The 22,389-nt window shown below is 34.7% G+C and overlaps 1 protein-coding gene across 1 annotated transcript; it reads left to right on the forward strand.

The window, feature by feature from the left end:
* The first annotated feature begins 12,220 nt into the window (after positions 1-12,220).
* On the forward strand, positions 12,221-13,159 carry LOC100024378 (olfactory receptor 1030-like). The gene has a single exon (XM_001375625.3). The coding sequence runs from the start codon at positions 12,221-12,223 to the stop codon at positions 13,157-13,159; it is 939 nt and encodes a 312-aa protein (XP_001375662.3).
* Positions 13,160-22,389: the final 9,230 nt, after the last annotated feature.

Consider the following 22,389-nt stretch of genomic DNA (forward strand, 5'->3'; position numbering starts at 1 on the left):
TAAAAATTGTTGAATAAGAGATAATTTGCATTATTTTTCATGAACACCAGAAATTGACTTTGTCCTTACATTTCTAAGAGTGCCTTTGTCCTTTTCATGACAGTCTGTAACAGCTTGTAGGTCTGCTCAAGAAAATGTGACTTCTCCTAGGACAGAGTAGGATCTCAATCTCATTGCAAATTTAGAGAAAGGATTACTCTTCTCTCTTTTTAACTGATAATATAAGAAAGATCATTTTTATAACTACAATTCAAAGAGAAAAAAATAATCCAAAGGGTGGCCATTTAAAATCTGCTTCAGCAGATGGAAGTCCAAACTAGTGACCAAGGATTGAACTTATTTCCACTGAGTTGTGCTTTCTGTATTTAGCATGTTTTTTTAAACCTTTACCTTCTATCTTAGACTCAATACTAGGTATTGATTCTAAGACATAAGAGTGGTAAAGGATAGTCAATGGAGGTCAAGTGACTTGCCCAGGGTCACACAGCTAGGAAGTGTCTGAGGCCAGATTTGAACCCAGGATCTCCCATCTCTGGACCTGGCTTTCGATCCACTGAGCCACCCAGTTGCCCCCATTTAGCATGTTTTTGAGAGAATTTGATTTTTCAAAGATTTTATTCATCTTTTGAATACATGTCTAGGTAAAAAAAACAACAACAACAACATTCAAAATTACTTAGTAGGAAGCTCTGTTCATCCTAAGCATTACCTACAATAGAAAGATATTCTCCCTTATTACAATCTTTGTGACTTTTCCCACCTAAGGACTCAAGAAAAACTAAGGAAAATTTTCTTGATAGCTTATTATCAAACTCTCAAGAATAGGAACCAAAAATTAATTTGGATAATCCTGGATTCCCCAAGGTCCAAATGAACTAATAGCACAGTGGAAGATTTGGTAAATAGATTTATGAGGAACTTCCCTCACAGGTAGAGGTCTTGGGCATTTCCTTTCCTGTTGTTATCTCCTGAAGAAGGTAAAAGAGTCCAATGCTAAAAGTTGTAAGAGAGTGGTGACTAAGGGAAAAATAAAAAATGGGACTCGATGGGATGAGACAGGAATATGTTCTACTCACCTTAGGGAGCTAATTTAATTTTCAGTCCATCAGTTCCATTCTAATACTACTTTTAGATGAGTTTTATGTAATGTCCAAGAATGACTTTTATAATTTGAATTAAAGTAATTTGAAAAGTGATTGTTCACAGAGAGGTCTTCTGGGAGAGGAGCCAAGATGGAGGAGTAACTAGAGAGCAGAGATATTTTACCCTTAAAATTCTCTCTCATCCAGAGTAAAATATGTTCATAAAACAAATAAAGGAATGAAAAAACAAACAAGAAGGCAGAGTGAAACAACCCTCAAAAAAAAAAAAAGAAAAATACAAAAGGTAGGCAAAGATCATTTAGGAAAGTGAGGAGGGAGCAGAACTAGCAGGAGGCATAGCAGAGAGTGAAGAGCAAGCCAAGAGCAAACCACAACACCCATACTTCTGCTCTCACTGGTCCCAAGCTTAAGCCCTACCTAGCAGGCAGACCCTGAGATCCTGCCAAGGAAAGTAGTGGTCCAAGCCAAATCACACCCCTTAAAATTTCAAACCTATGGAGAAGTCTGGAGTCCCATCTCAGGGCAATCAGGATTGAAGGAGGCCAATTCACATGGACCAGAGTGAAGACATGAATCTCAGTTTGGGTTTGGGATGAGGACAAAAATCTATTTGGGGTGAGGACCCCATTTCTCAAAGGGAGTCTCTCTGGAATCTTTTTGCCTAAAACTAAGGGTGGAGCTCCAAGATAGTGCAAAAAAGGGTGTGCCTGATTGAATCAAGAACACCTTGAGACAAAAAATCTTGAGCCTAATCCTGGGGCTAGAATTTGATCAGCACCTGACCTGATCAAGTTCAGACTGAAATCAAAAGCTCATACCTAAGCCTGTGGAAAGTCTTTAAGCTATCAGCATCTCAAGAATCAATTGAATCAGTACCAGGAGGAGATTATCAGTACTCTTAGCCCTCAGAACATTTGGTAAACTAGTAACAACCCAGAAAAATAAGCCAAAAATATCATCTAGGAAGATCTGAAGTTTAAGAGGGTACCTCAACTTCCCAGAAAACAGAGCCTACTTATAATGATAGGAAAAATGATCAAATAACCAAAAAAAAAGCATCTAACTCTAAAGAGTTTTTATAGAGAAAAAGAGCAAGGTGCAGACATAGAAGGGGACAGTGAAAGCAAAGGAAACACATGCAAAGTCCTAAAGAAAAATATGGGATGGATACAGAGACTGGAAAAAATCAAAGAAGACTTAAAAATGAATTAAGAGAGGTAGAGGAAAAATTAGGAGAGTAATGAAAGTGATGCAAGAAGAAAGGAAAGTAGTGCAAGAAAAAAATTGGCCAGTTAAAAGAGGAGAATCAAAAACTGACAGAGAAACACCAGACATTAAAAATCTGAATTGACCATCTAGAGAAATCAGGAAACAATAAGGCAGAATCAAAGGAAGGAAAAAAAGAGGAAAAATGAAATATCTTACTGAAAGAACAACTCACCAAAAATAGATATAGGAGAGACAATCTGAGAATTAGTATACTATCTAAAAGCCATGATGATGAAAAAATCTTGGATATCATATTACAAGAAATTACCAAAGATAACTGCCCAGAAATCCTTGAACAAGAAAATAAAATTGAAATAGAAAGAATTCACAGATTATCTCCAGAAAGAAATCCTCAATTGACAACTTCCAGGAATATAATAGCTAAATTCAAGCACCACCAAGCAAAGGAAAAAATATTTCAAACAGCCAGAAATAAATGATTCAAATACCATGGAGCTATCAGGATCACTCAGGACCTAGAGGCCTTTACATTAAAAAAATCATAAGGTATGGAATATGATATTCAGGAAGGAAAAAAAAATTCTGAGTCTACAAATGAGAGTTACCTATCCAACAAAATTGAGCTTATTCTTTCAGGGGGGAAATGGTCATTCAATAAGATAGAAGATTTCCAACCATTTCTGAGGAATAAGCCAGACATAAACAAAAAAAAAATGAAGCCAAATACAAGACACAAGTGAAGCCCAGAAAGGTAAATAAGAAAGAGAAAATTTAAGGGACTCAATAAGCTAAAAATCTTTATATGTCTACATGGAAAGAGAATCTTTTTAATTCTCAAAAATTCTTCTTAGTAGTAGATAAGATAGAAGAAATTTACTTAGATAGTAGAGACATAAGCTGATTATGATAATATGATGTATATGATGATATGATATATATATGCAAATGTGTTGATATGGAATAATGTGCATGTATGATATGTATGCATATAAATGACATGTAAAAATGAATCAAGGACTAAAAGTGAGGGTTGCACTGAGAGAAAAGGGAAGTGAGAGATAGAATGGGGTAAATGATATAACATAAAGAGGAGAGAAAAATCAATACAACACAGAGAGGGGAGGATAATGGTGGTAATGGGAGATGCTTAAAATTTACCTTTATTGTAACTGGCTCAGAGAGGGAAAAATGAGTATACTCTGTGGGGTATAGAATCCTATCACCATACAAAGAAGAAGAAAGGGAACTAAACAAGTGAAAGGGTGGGTTATTGAAGAGAGGAGGAACTGGAGGGGTGACAAAAAGCAAAATACTGGTGAGGAGAAACAGGGTAAAAGGAAATGGAGCAGGATCTAAATGGGGTTAATTTTATGGAGGGCAATACAGTTGATAATCATAACACTAAGTGTGAATATGATGAACTTATCTATTAAATGGAAGTGGAGAGCAGAATGAATTAAAAACCAGAATCCTATAATATGTTGTTTACAAGAAACACATTTAAGGCAGGGGGACATATACAGATTCAAGGTAAAAGTCTGGAACAGAATTTATTATGCATCATCTAAAGTAAGAAACAAAAACAAAAACAAAAACACAGGAGTAGCAATCATGATACCAGATAAAGCCAAAGTATAAATTGATCTGATTAAAAGAAATAAGGAAGGAAATTACATAATGCTAAAAGATACTATAAACAATGAAGTAATAACAATACTAAACATTTATGCACTAAATGGTATGGCATCTAGATTTCTAAAGGAAAAATTGGAGGATCTAAAGGAGGAAAGAGATAAGACCATACTAGTGGGAGATCTTAACCTTCCTATTTCAGACCTAGATAAATCAAACCAAAAAAAATTAATGAGAAAGAAGTAAGGGAAGTAAATGAAATGCAAGAAAAATTATAGTTAATAGATACCTGAAGAAAACTGAACAGGAATAAAAAGGATTATACCTTCTTCTCAGTAGTATATAATACAGATACAAAGATTGACCATGTCCTAGGGCATATAAATATTGCAAACAAATGCAGAAAAGCAGAAATAACAAACATAACTTTTGCAGATAATAATGTGGTAAAAATTTTAAGCAACAAGGGACCATGGAAAGGCTTATTTAATGTTAATTTGAAATTAAATAATCTAATTATTCATGACATAGTTCAAAGAAGAAATCATAGAAATAATTATAGACTTCATTAAATAGAAAGACAATGAAGAGACACCAATAGAAAACCTATGGAATATAGCCAAAGCAATACTTAGGGGGAAAATTTATATCACTGTGTGCCTACACCAACAAAACAGAGAGGAAGGAGATGAATTAAATTGGGCTTGAAACTTAAGAAAATTTAGAAAAAGAGCAAACTAAAAATCCCCAGATAAAAACTAAATTGAAAATCCTAAAAATTAAAGGAAAAATTAATCAAATTCAGTGTAAAAGAACTAACAAATATACTAGGAGTTGGTACTTTAAAAGAAATAAATAAAATAAAGTACTAGTTACAAAAAATCAAACCATTCCTCAATAGACATGAATAGCCAGTTTTCACATGAGGAAAGCAAAACTATCAATAAGCCTATGAAAAAGTGTTCTAAATCCCTCCTCATTAATGAAATGAAAATTAAAACAACTCTAAGATGCCACCTTACACCTAGCAGACTGACCAATATGGCAGCAAAGGAAAATGATAAAGTTGGAGGGGATGTAGCAAAATCGGAATACTAATACACTGCTGGTGGAATTGGGAATTGATCTAACCATTCTGGAGGGCAATTTGGAACTATGTGCAAAGGGCTTTAAAAGAATGCCTGCCTTTTAATCTAGCTATAGCACTATTGGGTTTATACCCCAAAAAGGTAATAAGGAAAATACTTTGAAAAAATATTTATAGCAGTACTCATCATGGTAGCAAAAAAAATGGAAAATGTGTCCATCAATTGGTGAATGGCTAAACAAATTTTGGTATCTGATGACTATGGAATACTATTGTCCTTATAGGAATGATGAACTAGAGAAATTCCATGGAAACTGGGAAGACCTCCAAGAATTAATGCAGAGAAAAAGGAGAAGAACCAGGGGAACATTGTACACAGAGACAGATCCATTATAGCACAATCGAAAGTAACTGCCTTTTCTATTATCAGCAAAGCAATGACCCAGGACAATCCAAAGGAACTCAGGAGAAATAATGCTGGCCACATCCAGAAAAAGAAATGTGGAAATGGAAACAGATTAGAAAATGTGTGATTGATCACTTAGTGCAATAGGGATATGATTGGGGTTTTGATGTGAGAAGATCACTACTGTAGATATGAATAACATGATTTAGAGAGAAAGACAGGTCTAGCATGGAAAAGAGCAATACAACTGGGGGAAGGGCAAGGAACTCAGAGAATTCTGAGGAACCTAGAAGAGATGAGGAGAAACTGACAGATCAACTCACTTCACTTTGGGAGCTCTCCTAAAGTGATTGATCTGAGAGAAACTTCTGAGACAGAAGACCTTTTTGAGCACTGACCACCTCTTAGTGAACACAAACCCTCTTGGATCCAGATGAAGATAAAGGAGTGGATGAGGGTTTGTTAGAAAGTCATTCACCAGTGACTTAAACATAAAGAAGGAAACCATAAGTAAATTGGGTAAACACAGAATAGTATACATGTCAGACCTTTGGGAGGACAAAGACTTTAAAACCAAGCAAGACATAGAAAGAATCATAAAATGTAAAATAAATAATTTTGACTACATCAAACTAAAAAGCTTTTGTACAAACAAAACCAATGTAACTAAAATCAGAAGGGAAAAAACAAATTGGGAAAAAACCTTCTGACAAAGGTTTAATTACTCATATTTATAAAGAGCTAAATCAATTGTACAAAAAATCAAGCCATTCTCCAATTGATAAATGGGCAAGGGACATGGATATGCAGTTCTCAGATAAAGAAATCAAAACTATTAACAAGCACATGAAGAAGTGTTCTACATCTCTTATAATCAGAGAGATGCAAATCAAAACAACTCTGAGGTATCACCTCACACCTAGCAGATTGACTAACATAACAGCAAAGGAAAGTAATGAATGCTGGAGGGGATGTGGCAAAGTAGGGACATTAATTCATTGCTGGTGGAGTTGTGAACTGATCCAACCATTCTGGAAGGCAATTTGGAACTATGCCCAAAGGGTGACAAAAGAATATCTACCCTTTGATCCAGCCATAGCACTGCTGGGTCTGTACCCCAAAGAGATAATGGACACAAAGACTTGTACAAAAATATTCATAGCTGCGCTCTTTGTGGTGGCCAAAAACTGGAAAACGAGGGGATGCCCATCAATTGGGGAATGGCTGAGCAAATTGTGGTATATGTTGGTGATGGAATACTATTGTGCTAAAAGGAATAATAAAGTGGAGGAGTTCCATGGAGACTGGAACAACCTCCAGGAAGTGATGCAGAGCGAGAGGAGCAGAACCAAGAGAACATTGTACACAGAGACTAATACACTGTGGTATAATCGAACGTAATGGACTTCTCCATTAGTGGCGGTTTAATGTCCCTGAACAACTTGCAGGGATCCAGGAGAAAAAAACACCATTCATAAGCAAAGGATAAACTATGGGAGTGGAAACACCGAGGAAAAGCAACTGCCTGAATACAGAGGTTGAGGGGACATGACAGAGGAGAGACTCTAAATGAACACTCTAATGCAAATATTATCAACAAAGCAATGGGTTCAAATCAAGAAAACATGTAATGCCCAGTGGATTTATGCATCAGCTGTGGGGGGTGGGGGGGGAGGAAAAGAAAGTGATCTATGTCTTTAACGAATAATACTTGGAAATGATCAAATAAAATATATTAAAAAAAAAAAAAGAAAGTCATTCACCCAAAAAAGAATTCTCTCTATTACCTAAAATTTTTCCTTTGAACTTCAAGCCACAATTAGGGTAGATAGAAGTAAGGACAGATCTCACAGTTGACCAAGGAGGGTCAGCAAGATAGGTTGAACCCTCAGAATTTGGGGAGGGGGTCAGTTGTCAGTTCATAGGGATTTCCCAGTTCCCACTTTCCTTATTCAACAACCCCACTGTCCCTGTCTTGTGTGTCCCTAAGAATAATAGAGTTATTCCTCTTAAATCAAGTCTGCCTGTCTCATAACAATCAAGGAGGGGTAATGAAGCTTCAGGGGAGAACTATACCTTTCTCCTCAAGGGGGGAGAGCCAACTCCAGTCTTGAACCTCTTTACTCAACCCAGTCTCTAAAGGAACATACTCTGTCCTTTTAAAAGACAACTTGTGCTGTCTTCCTTAGAGGAAGTGACGGGAAGACCAATCTCCCCCCTCTCTCCATCTCTGACTGTTTCATATCTCTCTCTAGTCCCAAAAGTGAATGTAGGTGACCCCATTCTGGCCATCTAGTACACATGGAAATGGATTTTGAACAGTGATACATATATAGTCCAGTGGAACGGATTGCCAGCTTCAGGAGGGTGAGGAAAGAGTGAGGCAGGTGTGGATAATGAATCATGTGACCATGGAAAAATATTCTAAATATAAAAGAGGAAAATAAAGAAAAGGAATTGTTCACAAGGGAAAGAATTATAGATGGAACTAAACATGGGCCTGAATCATTATTTTACCACATTAATTTATAGATTCCTCTTCAATATCTTTATGACGTGTAGACAGTTGTTATGAATATCTGCGTCTTAAAAATACATTGGATGTTTACTTGAGCCTATCTCCACATTATAAATATCCATATGCAAATACATATAAATACAAGTGTGTGCATACATAGCAATATAACATTTAGCAGTATAGATGAAAGCATTTGTAGGTATATTACATATGCCATATATGTGATATCTCTGTTTAGAATTCTGTTGTTGAGCCTTGTTCCTCTCACCCCAAATCTTCACTCTATTTTTAATGATCTTTTTTTCTTTTGATGACACATCCATTTCCTGAGTATGCGCTTTTTTCTATAATTACTTCCTAAAGGAGAAAAAAAAAGCAAAGTAAGACTAATTATGTATTGGAGAATGTATAAAATATTCATCCTCTGTGATCTCCTTCCACTGAGAATGGGGATTCATCAGATGCCTTCTGGGATGAACCAATTAATCAGACATCAGTTTTCCCCTGGTGCCATTCTGTTTACATTTTTGTAGTTCCTGTATATTTCAGGGGTTCCCAATAATATTAATCTTGACTTTTGATAAATTTCCTGTTCTTCCTATATAATACGAAATGTCAAAAAATCCAGTATTTACTATGCATAGTCACACAAGAAATAAAATGGATCAATTAATTAAAATAGGGAATATATTTACTAATTATTTACTATTTATTTTTCAAAAATTCAGTTTATTTTATTTTCACGTCAGTTTGTTTTTACTACCACCTAACCCCAGCACACTGAGAAAAAAAAGAAAAACAGAAATAAAACTAAAACATTACAATAAAGCAATTTAATTTCCCCCATTGTTCATATGAAAAACCAAAGTCTCAGTCTGCACTCTGAGTTCATCAGTTCTCTCTATGGAGGTATATAACTTTTTTCATCATATCTTGGAAGTGTCATTGATCATTGTGTTCATCTCACTTTTTAAGTCTTTCAGGGTTTTTCTATACAATATTGTTACTCTTATTTTATTCACTCCATTCAACATCAGTTCATACAGGTGTTTCCAGATTTCTCTGAAATGCACCCCTCCATTATTTCTTATAGTCCAGTAATATTTCATCATGTTAATTTGCCATGATTTCCTTTGATAAATTCTTCATTCTCTCTGGTAATAAAAATATGCCATGTTGGAAACTCTGATATATATGTTCCTCCTTACCCTGCATCATTTCATGCTTACCTTCCTGTATATCTATAGATTCCTTATCTTTGTCACATGGTAAAATAATAATTCATTACTTTTATAAACTACAATTAGTTTGGACACATCTCCCACTTTTGATAATAACCATGACTAGTTTGTACTAGTCTACATAGACATGTAGTCATTACAACAACTGTTCTTAATATTTTGTCATGGGTCAGACTTTTCTTTTTACTTATGCATGCCTATATATTTGTTTATTCAATCTATTCACATCTCTGTCTCTATCCTTCTGTCTCTGCCTCTTTATTTCTGATTCTTTCTGTCTCTGTCTTAAAAGGATGTGTCCATTTATTCAAGCATCCATACTTCTAAGACTATTTCACCCAGGCTGGAAGTACCGGTGGTAGTAATGGGCTATATTTCACTCTGTTGAGAATGGGAGCTTTGACATGTTGAATTGCTGGTTTGGGTCAGTTTTTGCCTCCTTTAGCAATCTAGTGGTTTTTCCATTTCCAGGATCACTTAAATTAAAGTAATGGAGGCAACTGGGTAGCTCAGTGGATTGAGAGCCAGGTCTAGAGATGGGAGGTCCTGGGTTCAAATCTGGCCTCAGACACTTCCTAACTATGTGACCCTGGGCAACTCACTTGACCCCATTGCCTACCCTTTACCACTCTTCTGCCTTAGAAACAAAATACGGTATTGATTTTAAGATGGAAGGTGAGGGTTTAAATGAAAATTTTAAAAATAAAATAAATTAGTGCAGTTCTTAGCATGGACATATCACCATCATACTCCAATATCTCTCAAAACTCATAAATGAGATAATATTTGTGTAGCACTTGTTGTCTGAAATATAGTAAGCATGAAAAAAAAAACATTTGTTCCCATCACTCCTTTCAGATCTAGTACTTGTTCCTCAATGGTGCCTCATGGGTTAAAATATAAATCTCATATCATTTTTTGGAACAAAGTATTTTATAACATAGAATGAAAATGTGACATTAGTGTGAAAATGTATCTAAAATCTGTGAATCATGAAAAAATATATAAATGCAATATTTTTACAATGATACTAACAATTTTTGTTATTCCCATCTCTCCTTAAGATAAATATACTTGGTAATATTCAAATATAATAGACCTGTCATTTAATGGCTTGGTAACATCATGTACAAGAAAACTGACACATTCCTGCACAATTGATTAATAGGTAAAATTATATATGTATATATGTGTGTATATATATGCATAAGCTATTCCTCTTTGTGTTCCGCCTTATTAGGGAAGTGAATGTTGGTTCTCTTGTGAATAACATGCTTAGAAAAGTTCCACTACCATTGCTTGTTCCAGGGAATTTAATAAACCTCAGGGATTTGTTTCCAGTATTATAAAAGGCTCATAGATGCCTTTCCAGAACATTTCTGCTTCTGTCTTCTTGTGGAAATCTTCCCTCCTTCACAGGTACGGTTGGTACTTATGGGGATTTTGAAATTCAGAAAAAATCATTTAGTACGATGCATCTAAATTCATTTGTTTAAGGTACGAATTGGAAGAAGAGTAAAACTTGATAAGCACTGTGGTGCTTGTAATTGAAGAAACTCAAGAAAACATAAAAATTTTAATAGGGGATATATTAGACCAGTGATGGAGAAGTATTGGTACATGTGTAGAGCCTGGGGGAACTGCTCTTTGCCCCCTCTTTGCAGCACCCAAGGACATTTTTGCATGCCCTGCCTCTCTGTCCAGCTGCCCAAAGTGAGCACGTCTTCTCTATGCTTTCTAGAGTAATACAGGATGCCCACAAGCAGCTTTAAATTGCAGTTTGGCAAAATTGAAAAACTTTGCCAATGCTCTACAAGACCAAGTCAGTGAAAAAACAGTTTTTTTAATGCTAGCTTTGCTACTTATTAGATTTCAGACCCTCAATAAGGAAATCAGGAAATATCTGTCTCAATTTTATTTTAGGTCAACCTAGGAGAGGAGGTTCTTTCCTACTCTAATATCAGAAAAGAAAAAATGAATGTAACTATATATTTGTTTCATTCGTTTAATCAAACATCAGTTTTATGCATGGCTACTGAGGTCCTTTCTACTCTTCACATAGAGTACAAGGTTGTTGAGGAGAAAAATAGATTCATTTTTACTTTACTTTTACATTTATACTTAGCACAATGTCTTGTACATGATAGCTATTTAATAAAAGTTTATTGATTGAAATCCTGTGGTTTTGAGTTATTTTCACTCTGTTCCCATAATATAAACTGCCATTTAACCTAATGATGTCACAAAGTTCCCTATATCTATCATCAGTCTCTCTCTCTTTGTCTCTCTCTCTCTCCCCATCTCTTTTTCTCTTCCTGTCTCTCCACTTATTAATCTATCAATCTGTCTGTATCTGTCAGTCTATCATTTATTATTAGCTGTATATTTGGCAGAAAAAATTAAGAGATCCCTCTTTAGTCAGATGAGTTTAGAGTCTTCAGATGAAGAACATGTGGATGGATAATTTCCTTCATAATTATAATAAAGGATGAAATACAATCCAATTTCCTAGAAGATGGAGAATAAGGAGTTACTTTCCACCTGGATGAATATCACATTTTTTTCCTAATCAGTGCTCATATACCAAGATCATGTTCATCTGCTTAAACTCCATCTTTGAGATGATTCCAGCAAATCCAATTCCCACTTGTGGTACCCAAATATGCACACAGAACTCCATGTATGATTTGACAAGGGAAAAGTACAACAGGATGACAATTTCTTCAGCAATACTAATGTTCCTCTTCACACAGACTAAAGATGCTCTAACTTCTTTTAGCTTCTATAGAGTTTTTGATTAATTCAAACTCCCATATGTGAACTAATTCAGATGCTTTAAATACCCATAGAATATTTGCTCACCCACATGTCTAATGAGATTGGACAGACAATTATAGACACAGGAAAGTACAGAAGAAAAGATTAGAGAAGAGGTGGCTACTAGTGGCAAACAGTCATGATTGTTTTTCTTCTTTTGTCCTTCTTAGGTATTAATTGAACAAAATGGCCAAGACAAATCACACAGTGGTGACTGAATTCATCCTCCTTGGACTGACTGACCGTCCAGAGTTGCAGCCTGCCCTCTTTGTAATATTTTTAGTGATCTACCTCATCACTGTAGTAGGGAATGTGGGAATGATTGCATTGATCAGGATTGACTCCAAACTTCACACTCCCATGTACTTTTTCCTCAGTCACTTATCTTTTGTGGATCTTTGTTATTCCACTAATATCACACCTCAGATGCTGGTCAATTTCCTATCAAGTAGGAAAACCATTTCATTCTGTGGTTGCTTAGTACAGTTTCATGTTTTCATTGCCTTGGTGATCACAGAATATTACATGCTTACAGCCATGGCCTATGACCGTTATGTGGCTATCTGTAATCCACTGCTTTATAGCAGCAAAATGTCCAAGAGCATTTGTTTATCTCTGGTAACAGCAAACTATATCTATGGCTTTGCCAATGGTCTGATACAAACCATCCTGATGCTTCGTCTAACCTTCTGTGGCCCTAATGAAATTAACCACTTCTACTGCTCTGACCCACCTCTCATGGTCCTGGCCTGCTCTGACACTTATATCAAAAAAACTGCCATGTTTGTAGTTGCTGGTTTCAACCTTACCTGCTCTCTCACAATCATTCTCATCTCTTATATATTCATCTTCATGACTATCCTGCACATCCGTTCAACTGAGGGCCGGCGTAAGGCTTTCTCTACCTGTGGTTCCCACTTGACAGTGGTCACTATATTTTATGGGACTCTTTTCTGTATGCATTTAAGACCTCCCTCAGAAAAAGCTGTAGAGCAAGGGAAAATTATAGCAGTTTTCTATATTTTTGTGAGTCCTATGTTAAATCCCTTAATCTATAGCCTTAGGAACAAAGATGTAAAGGATGCTGTGAAGAGAATTATCAAAAATAAATTACAGACTAAATAACACCACAATTTCCATTATATCCTTCTTGAGGATGACATATAGTTGGCTTTCAATAAATATTTTCTTATTAATTATTACTAGCATATGTTTCTAAAGAGGCAGTCTGGTAAATGTCCAATAGATATGAAATAACAAGGATTTATTGGTTCTCTTGAGCCATAATTGAATTATGTATATGTTACAAAATATATGTGCATATATGATTATGAAATTATAATTCATATTGGAGCAATTTTCTCAATACATTTACATAAAAAGGTTTTCATAGGCATTTTTACATAAAATCAAAAAGCATGGATTCTTTCTATTACAAAAAGAAAGGAATCAAGAAAAACTGATGCAGTAACTATGTGTTTGAGTATATGTTTCATTCATTTATTAATAGTATTTACTCCCTTTCTCTCTGCCTTCAGTCAAAGAAATATTTTTCATCATCTGTCTTCTCTGACCAAAACTGGATATTTTGATTAATCTGATTTCAGAAAACAACTGAGTGTTATTCTCATTGACATTGGAACAGCATTGCTTATTATTTTCCTGACTTCTTTCTTTACTTTTTATCAATTGACACCTACATTTTCCTGAATTCACACATCTTTCATATGATATCATAATGTTCCATTATATTACTATAATTTGGTTATCCTCTCAATATATTTGATTAAATGCACTTTCCATTTTTCCAAATTTCCATTTTTTTTCTTGCCATACAACATACTGGTATTGATATTTAGGTGTTTTTTTTTTTTAATTTTAAACCTTTATATATAAGATATGCTGAGTTATAAAATCAAAATTTCAGATGTTGCGAGATATCCAATATTATTTATTTCATAATTCTAAATTCTTTTACACCCTGATAATCCAAAGGAAATCTCTGCAAACAATATATAAATGAACCTGATTTACTAATATTCCTCAAACATTACTAAATTCCATCCTTAATTACCTTTATAAATTTAATACAATATTTTAATCAGCAAAATTTTTTATTCTTGCCTATTAGGTGTTCTAGTCATATTTTATAATGGAGATTAGTTAAGTAATTAAAGTGATATACATATAATTTAATATGTATTTAATATTTATTATTATAAATATATTTAATGATGTAATTTTTCAGACCAGTTGTCTTAAAACAAAAACAAAATATGAAAAATTAACTTTATAGTTTAATCTGTGAGAAGAAACATGGACAAGATTACATTAATTGACCATGAATCTTATCACAAGGGTCCATAAAAATATTCTATATAAATAAGACAGATAAAAAGGCATCAGAAATCAGTAACAAAATCTGTTAGCAAATTTACTATTAAAAAATACCCTGTCATTCACTTGCGAATTGTCTAGCACTGATAAATGACACTCTTTGCCTATGTGGTATGGTCAAGTATATGCTTCTTTTGAAGTGTTCTTTTAGGAAATGAGTCTGGAAGCCCTAATTCGGCATTCAAATGTATCCTTATACAAAGGGATCTTTGCAAGGGATAAAAAAACCATAGAGGACCTCTGATTTAGGTATTCTCTGTTTCCTGCATGGAAATGAGTTTAAAATTCATAGTTATTGCCTTTGAGAAGTTGTCTAGGACTTTTATGGAATGGCAGGGTTTTTTTTAATGAAATAGGTCATTTAAAACTCTGAGTCCCCTTGGTCTCCTTCTGAAAATTTAGATGATGATTCATTTAAAAAAAATATTATGCCTCAACAGAAGATATTTTTTTTCATTTAAAAGTTTATAAAATTGTTTCATAGATTTTTTTCATTTTTGCTCCATCTTCTCAATCAACTAACTGAGCCCAAATAATTTAGTCTTTTAGGTACCTGTTGATTAGTCTTAGAATTAAATAAAATATTACCTTTCAAGATCTCTTCTAGAGTCATGATAATTATATCTTCATTTGTCTAGCTTTTTGAGCCTATAACAAACAAACATCCTGGTTTTTGTCCCCACTCCACCCAACTGCATACAACCAGAGTCATCATCATTTTATATGATAGGTTATATTCTATAAAAAGAAACAAACAATATTCTATAACCTTATTTATATTAAGTTGCAGGTCCTTTAGACCAAGTTGCATTTCTATTTCCATTTTCCTCCCTCAGGTGATCTCTAAGACCAATATTCTATATCTTTGATCATAAAATCCTTCACTGAAGTGTGTGTCATTAGAAAACTGTTACCTAAAAACTACATTTCCCTGAAGTCCCCTGACTTCCTCTTATTATGTACTTCCAGTAGATAGGCATATATTGAGTGGGGTTCCTGGTCTCGCTTTTTTGCCTTCCTGGGTTGCAACCCTGGTGGTAAACAGATTTTTGAACAGGTAGATTAGCCATTGGCATGTGGTTTTATTTTGTTACCTTTTATTACTTTATTTATACTGATCATTAATAAATATCTTAAAATATTTTTTAAATTATTGTACATCAATTTTAATTTTTAATAGTGGATAGTGCAACATGTTTGAAATATTACATCTCAGCCTTCTGTGAAATAAGAATCTGTACACAGAAATCAATATAAAGAACAAAAATTTTAGACTCTCAGATCTACTAGTAGATGGTAATCTGTTAGTTGAGAACTCTTATTTAAAAGGAACTCACTACTCCAGCCAGACAGTCTTCCTCATAGATCTCTGAATATACTCTGTGCCTTCTAATCTCAGTATCTTGTGTCAAACCTCTCTGTTCATAAAATTATCCTGAACACACAATCAAAGACACAATTCACAGAGTTAGAACAACTCTCTGAAGAAATCTTGTTTCAGCAATATATGAACATGAATTCCTTCTTCAACATTTCTAATAAATGTCCATTCATCATTTTTGGACCACTTTTAGCAAGGGTGAACCCACTCCCTCCTGAGGAAATTTACTATTGTTGACAATTCTATGATTAGAAAGATTTTCCCTATGCCGTGTCTATACTTCCTATTTTATAACTTCCATAAACAATTCCTTGTTCTACCCTTTGCATCTAAGAAAAACAAATTATATCTCTTAATTTCTCCCTTCTTCAACATAATAGCCCTTCAAATACCTGAAAAATAACTATTTTATTCCCCTTTTTATTCAGGCTTCCTTCTCATAATTGTTGTTATAAAGGCATTTCCAGTCATATCTGGCTCTTTTTTACCCAATTTGAGGTATTCTTGCAAAGATACTATAGTGGGTTGCTTCTTGATCTCATTTTACATATGTGGAAACTAAGGTAAAATAGGTATATGCAATTTTCCCAAAGACAGACAGCTAGTGTCTGAGGCCAGACTTGAACTCACATGAATCTTCATAACTCCAAGACTAGTATTCTATCTACTGTGCCACCTTGCTGCTCCTCCTCATTATTACTTTTCATCTATCCAAATTCCAGCCATCCTGCAAAGCCCAGGTAAAGCCCTTCTTTTAGCATGAAGCATTCTTTGATCACATAAGGTCATGATGAGCTTTCCTTTTACTATATTTTTGACTAGTATATCACTCTATTAGTCTATTGAGACTTATAGAGGTTCTTAGAGATACCGAGAGGTTAAGTGAAGTTATTTATCCAAGATTACATAGACAGTATGAGTCAAAGGCAGGATTTGAAAAATGTTCTTCCTAACTTCAAAGCCTTTTGTCTATCAGTTTTTCAAAGTTGTCTCTTAGTGCCAATTTTTATAGGCAGAGCTAGTTCCCTCTTTGAGGAGTCTGATAAATTGATGAAATCATAACTGAGGGACCTCTCAAAATTATACATTTCACTAGTAATTAATTAAAAGCTAATACAAATCAGCAAACATTTATCATCTATTAAGTTCTGTGTGTGAAAAATACAAAGAAAAATACTGAAAGAGAAATGCCTGGAACAGGAGAAAGTATGCTGTATTTAGTATCAGAGAACCTGAATTCAAATCCTGGATCTATTAACTCAGTTTTGTGACCTTTGATAACTCCCTTAGTCTCCTTGGATTTTAATTCTATCACTTGTAAAATGAAGGATGTTGGACTTGGTTGTCTCAAAGTTTCCTTCTTCATATAAATTTGTGATCTTCCAAGACCTATGAAAGATTTCATCTTCTATATTCTATTAATAATATGCTGTCTCATATTTTTATTTGTAAAATCTTACCATTGATATATGTATGAAATCTATCATTATTTTGCATGAACCTCACTAATTCTCTGAGGTCAGTATTAGGATTTCCATTTTTATAAAGGAAGAAATAAAATATCATGATGATTGAAGAATTTTCCATTCATTATTTAGCTGGTCAGTGAAGGATAACTGTGAGATGTAAAATCACATCTCTGTTGAGATCAACTACAGAAATTGTAAAGATTAAAATTTAGGGAAACTGAGGCAGGTAGAAATTAGTTTATCTCTGCAAGGAGTATTATATTTTTATGAGGTTTATTAAAGATTAAGAATTAAAGAAAATACAGGATAAGAAAACACGTGCCTAGGCCAGAGAGGCCTAGACAAGATAATCTCACATCATGGAAGAGATGCCTCTGCTCCAAAAAGGAAGTCCAAAAGAGCCCTCAGTAGGCAGAGAACTCCTTTAAATAATCATTTGTGTTCTCCCCCAGGTGAGAATTCAGTGTTATTACAAAGCACTCTGGGGAAGTGGAGCAAAGGATTCTGGGGATTGGAGTCCTGGATTCAAATCCATTTTTACAAAATCATTCTATGAGATGCTTTGAGTACCCTATGCCAATGCAAAGACTTGTCCATAATCTCTCACGAATGCTAATGAATTTAATGTATGAGCATTGTCTCCCCTTCTGAATGGACCCAATACTCATTCCTCTAAGGAGCATGTGCCTTCACGTTTTAATGCTTGCTTGATGAACAGGAAAAGTCAGTTAAGACTCTACCCAAAGTTTGTGTGTGTGTGTGTGTGTGTGTGTGTGTGTGTGTGTGTGTGTGTGTGGTCTTTAACTGACCAGCAGAACAAATTGTACCAATATTCCATGGCCATGTGTTAATAAGCTACTCATGGTGAGATTTAGAAGTCACTGAAAAGTCTTATCTATCTATTTCCATAAAATCCTGATCCCAAATCTCCATATGTACACAAAAAGATATTTATATGCACACATAAACACAACCTGCTCCTGGGACAATCAAAGAATCAAAACTAAAAGGAACCTCAAGTATTATCTAGTTCAACCTGTAGATATACAAGAATTCCTTCTACAGTAATAAGAGTAACATTTGCATTTAATTAAGTGAAATGCACATTGGGAGAATTATGTGAGACCACATGTATATTTTTTACAGGTGAGTACATAAGAGCTCAGAAAGATAAAATTTAATAGCAAATGTCACATGGCTAAGAAGTAGAAGAGAATAATTTCAGTCTCAGGGACACATTGCCCACCCCTCTGGACTGCTTCTCATACAGCCCTCTAGTAAAACTACACACACTACTAACTCAGGATCCAACTTGCTCCTTTCCAGCATGACTTCTAAGTGCTAGGAAATTCACTTATAATCTGTCTGTCTGAAATTTCCATTCATTCCTCATTATTCTGTCCTCATGAAAAAGGAAGGAAACCATTTTGAACACATCAAGTCTAATCACTATTTCATGTGAAATCCCTTTTAGTAATCCAAGTGAAATACAATGCCCGACTGTCTTCTTTTCTCTGAGCAAATGACTTCAATGTGATAACATCCCTTATCAAGGGGGCCACCTAAGAAAAGGTTCTATAAAATCAGCTAATGAATAAGTGAGTGTTTATTAAGTGCAGAGTATATTCAGCAAAATGAGAGGAAAATTGAGCACCTTAAGAAAAAGGTACTCCCAGGGACAAAATAACAAGCAAGGAAGGGGATGGCTTGGATCTTCACTGGTCGTTAAAGGGGATGGCAGGTTCTTCTGCAATGTAAACTTGGAATTTACATTATACAATGCAAGGCCTTTAAGAGCTGATTTTACAAGGGAGTAGTTCTTAAGATAATCCTCTGTGCCATGTTTGTCACCAATATCAGTAATTCTCAAGATACAGATAATTAGGGGAGTAATAAACACCTTCCTGATTCTATCAATATCTCCAGGGATTAGTAAGCATGCAATAAGTTCTCTGTGATTTCTTGGTTCTTTTGAGATATATGTTCTTCAGGGATCAAATCCAGTTTCTTAGATCCAAGTATAAATGCTTCTGGATGGAGTAGACTCAGAATTATCTTTTCCTTTGCAGGGAAGTGTGGACATTTAATGTCTCCAAGAACCCAGAGATCATCTTTCTTCATTTCTATCCTAATTTTGATTAGAAAGATATTGTGTGGCTGATGAAGTGGAAGGTTTACTCAGGAGAGAGGTACAGTAGTTAAGTGGCAGCTTCTAGCTTCTGTAAACAATGAAATACTCTGAATAAACAGTTAAAATAAAAACCCTTACTTTCCATGTTAGAATGAATACTGTGCATTGGTTCCAAGGAAGAAGAGTGGTGAAGGCTAGGTAATGGGGGTTAAATGACTTGCCCAGGGTCACACAACTAGGAAGTGGCTGAGTCCAGATTAGAACCTAGGACCTCCAATCTCTAGGTCTGGCTCTACATGCATTGAGTCACCCAGATGCCCCCTGGATAAACATTTTTTAAATTGTTATTTATCTTTGGAAACACTATTTTTAAGTATCCAAAATTTAAACAAACCAAAAGAATTGGAAAAATGATATCCTTAAATATTCCTTTAGCATTATCATTAGAAAAAATATCTTGGATGATTGGACAGTAGGGAAAATAATAGAAAAAATTAAGAAAACAGAGATACAGACTCCTGAAAAAGAGATGATGGGCTGATACACAACTAAAGTTATAATTTTTGTTATCACATTTAAAGATTGGAATGCAGTATATTTATCTAAATGAAAGAAATAAAGAGGGAGAGGAAAAGAAAAGAGAGGAAAGGAAAAAAGGGAAAGGAAAGAAAAAATTGTAGCAATGACATTGGCATCAAAGAAATCCAATACTTTCAGACATGAATTAATTTTGTTGAAGTCACAGATAGATAGTGGGAATACTGAGACCCACATATGGATGCCCTGATTTCATATCCAAGGCTGTTTATGGCATAGCACATGGTCTCTGAGAATAAATATGTGCAAACTGTGGAAAGCTTTCTGATTTCCAAGTCAGGCGACCTGTATTGGAGGTCTACATTTATTATTAATTACTTAATTAGTTATGTGACCTTTGAGAAGTCATTTTCCATAGAACATAATTCTGTGTTCTAAGATAAGCCCCAAGGATCATTCCAGGTCTATAATTCTGTGATTATCTGAATGAAATTTTAAGTGTTCTTTTGTGTGTTAGTGTGTGTGTGTGTGTGTGTGTGTGTGTGTGTGTGTGTGTGTGTGTGTGTGAGACAGCCACCTCATATGCACTTAATAAATTCTTGCTGACTGATCATCTTCCTATCTTGGTAAAGGAGGAGGGGGGATGATGAGGTAATTATAGATGTTTTATTCTGAATTTTCTCTAACTGTGAAAGAAGTGGCCAAGATATTAGTCATTGAGTTGGTAATGACAGGAATATTTGAAAACATTCCATAAAAGGAAATGAATTTGCCTATGTTGGGAAATAAAGCTGGAGTTGAGGCAATATCTCTATTCTCCTTTTCTCTCAACAAGTTGATTGGGTATAGACAAATCCATATAGTGCAGAGAACACAGAATTTGGAGCCAGTGAATCTGGTTTGAACCCTGGCTCTGATGCTCACAGCCTGTGTAACTTTAGGAAAATTAATTAAATTTTCTGACATTCAATCTCTTCATCTATAAAATGTGGTGCTTAGATAATAGATCTCAAAGGTCTACTGATTATCCATCCTTATGAATCCCTAACTGATATGTCAGATCATATAATCAGGGGTTAATAATAAGAGATGTCATTGAGAAAATGCTGTAGAATTAAGGAATATATTTCTATCTAGGAACTAATTTCATGACACAATCATAGGATTTAGACTTCAGAAATGACTTTATCTATTGTCCTTATTTTTTAAGATGAGGAAATGGGCTCAGAGAAAATAACTGGCTTGCCAAAGAAATACAGCTAGTAAGGAAGTATTGAGACAAGATTCAAACTTATATCGTAACCCTCCAAATCCAGTGCTCTGTCTCTTGTTCCAGGATGTCTTTATAGATAGAGTAGGGATTAATGTAGCCCTTTACAGAAGAGGAAAGGAAGGCTTATGGAGGAAAAACATCTTACTGAAAGACAATCATTGAGTTGGGATTTGAACTAAGACAATTTGACTCCAAGCCCAGAGCTTGTTTCTTTATATCACAAAAGGAAAATCTGATATGAAGGCTACTTCTTAAAATGTAGCTTTGATCTGAAAATATAAGAAATTTTATGATTTCATGTACAATGAAAAATAATTAGCCAGGTTCTTGCCTTTACATTGAGACAAAGGGAGACAAATGGGGATACTTTCCTGCTAGGGTAAGAGTTGGTATTCCAGAGAGATGTTTCTCCAAGATTTTCCCTTAATCATGACTTTCTGTAACTTGGTGAGTAACTTAGAAATAGACTTTAAAACACCTTATCCATTGCATAGTTTTGTTGAAGTGCTGAGGAGACTGTTCTTGCAATGTCAAACACATTTTTCTCCAGAAATCCAATAAAAGGGGTCATCTTCTCTTAGGCAACTTTATCTTGTTATCATTTTTATGATGGCATAATTATCAATCCTTCCTTTCCTCTACCAACCCCACCGGAAGTCACTCTAACAATGGTACGGGGCAATCTATCACTATTATTTTTGAGATAATATCCTTGGCATACTTCAGCATTGTCCTTCATATGCCCAGTTCAACTGTGGGGACTGATATCAGCTGTATTTCAAGAATCACATTAAACCATATCCCAAATTATCAAATCCCCTAAAACCTTATAAAGTTTTAAAATATTATACTACTGTGGGAGGAATTAGATAGGAATAGAATTGGAGAATTAAGTTAGTAACAAGTCACTCTTTCATGGAATAGCATTTAAGTAATTGAATAAAACTATTATGACCTCAATTCTTCTCCTCTCAAGTTGTATATTCTTTAAATTCATCTTAAGAAAATGAGATCATTTGGAATTCTACTTAATATCACACTTCATCAAATATAATTCATAATATTATCATAATATTGAGATGACTCATGACTAGGTGAAATCTCCTTCCTATTCTGAGACATGATGGATGTCTTTGTACATTAAAATATTGACATTCAATTGCTTTG

Source organism: Monodelphis domestica, chromosome 6, assembly GCF_027887165.1.
Source record: "Monodelphis domestica isolate mMonDom1 chromosome 6, mMonDom1.pri, whole genome shotgun sequence".
NCBI classification, from domain to species: domain Eukaryota; kingdom Metazoa; phylum Chordata; class Mammalia; order Didelphimorphia; family Didelphidae; genus Monodelphis; species Monodelphis domestica.

What these genes read in the sequence shown, in the direction of transcription:
- LOC100024378 (XM_001375625.3), top strand. Translation starts at nt 12,221, where the DNA reads ATGGCCAAGACAAATCACACAGTGGTGACTGAATTCATCCTCCTTGGA.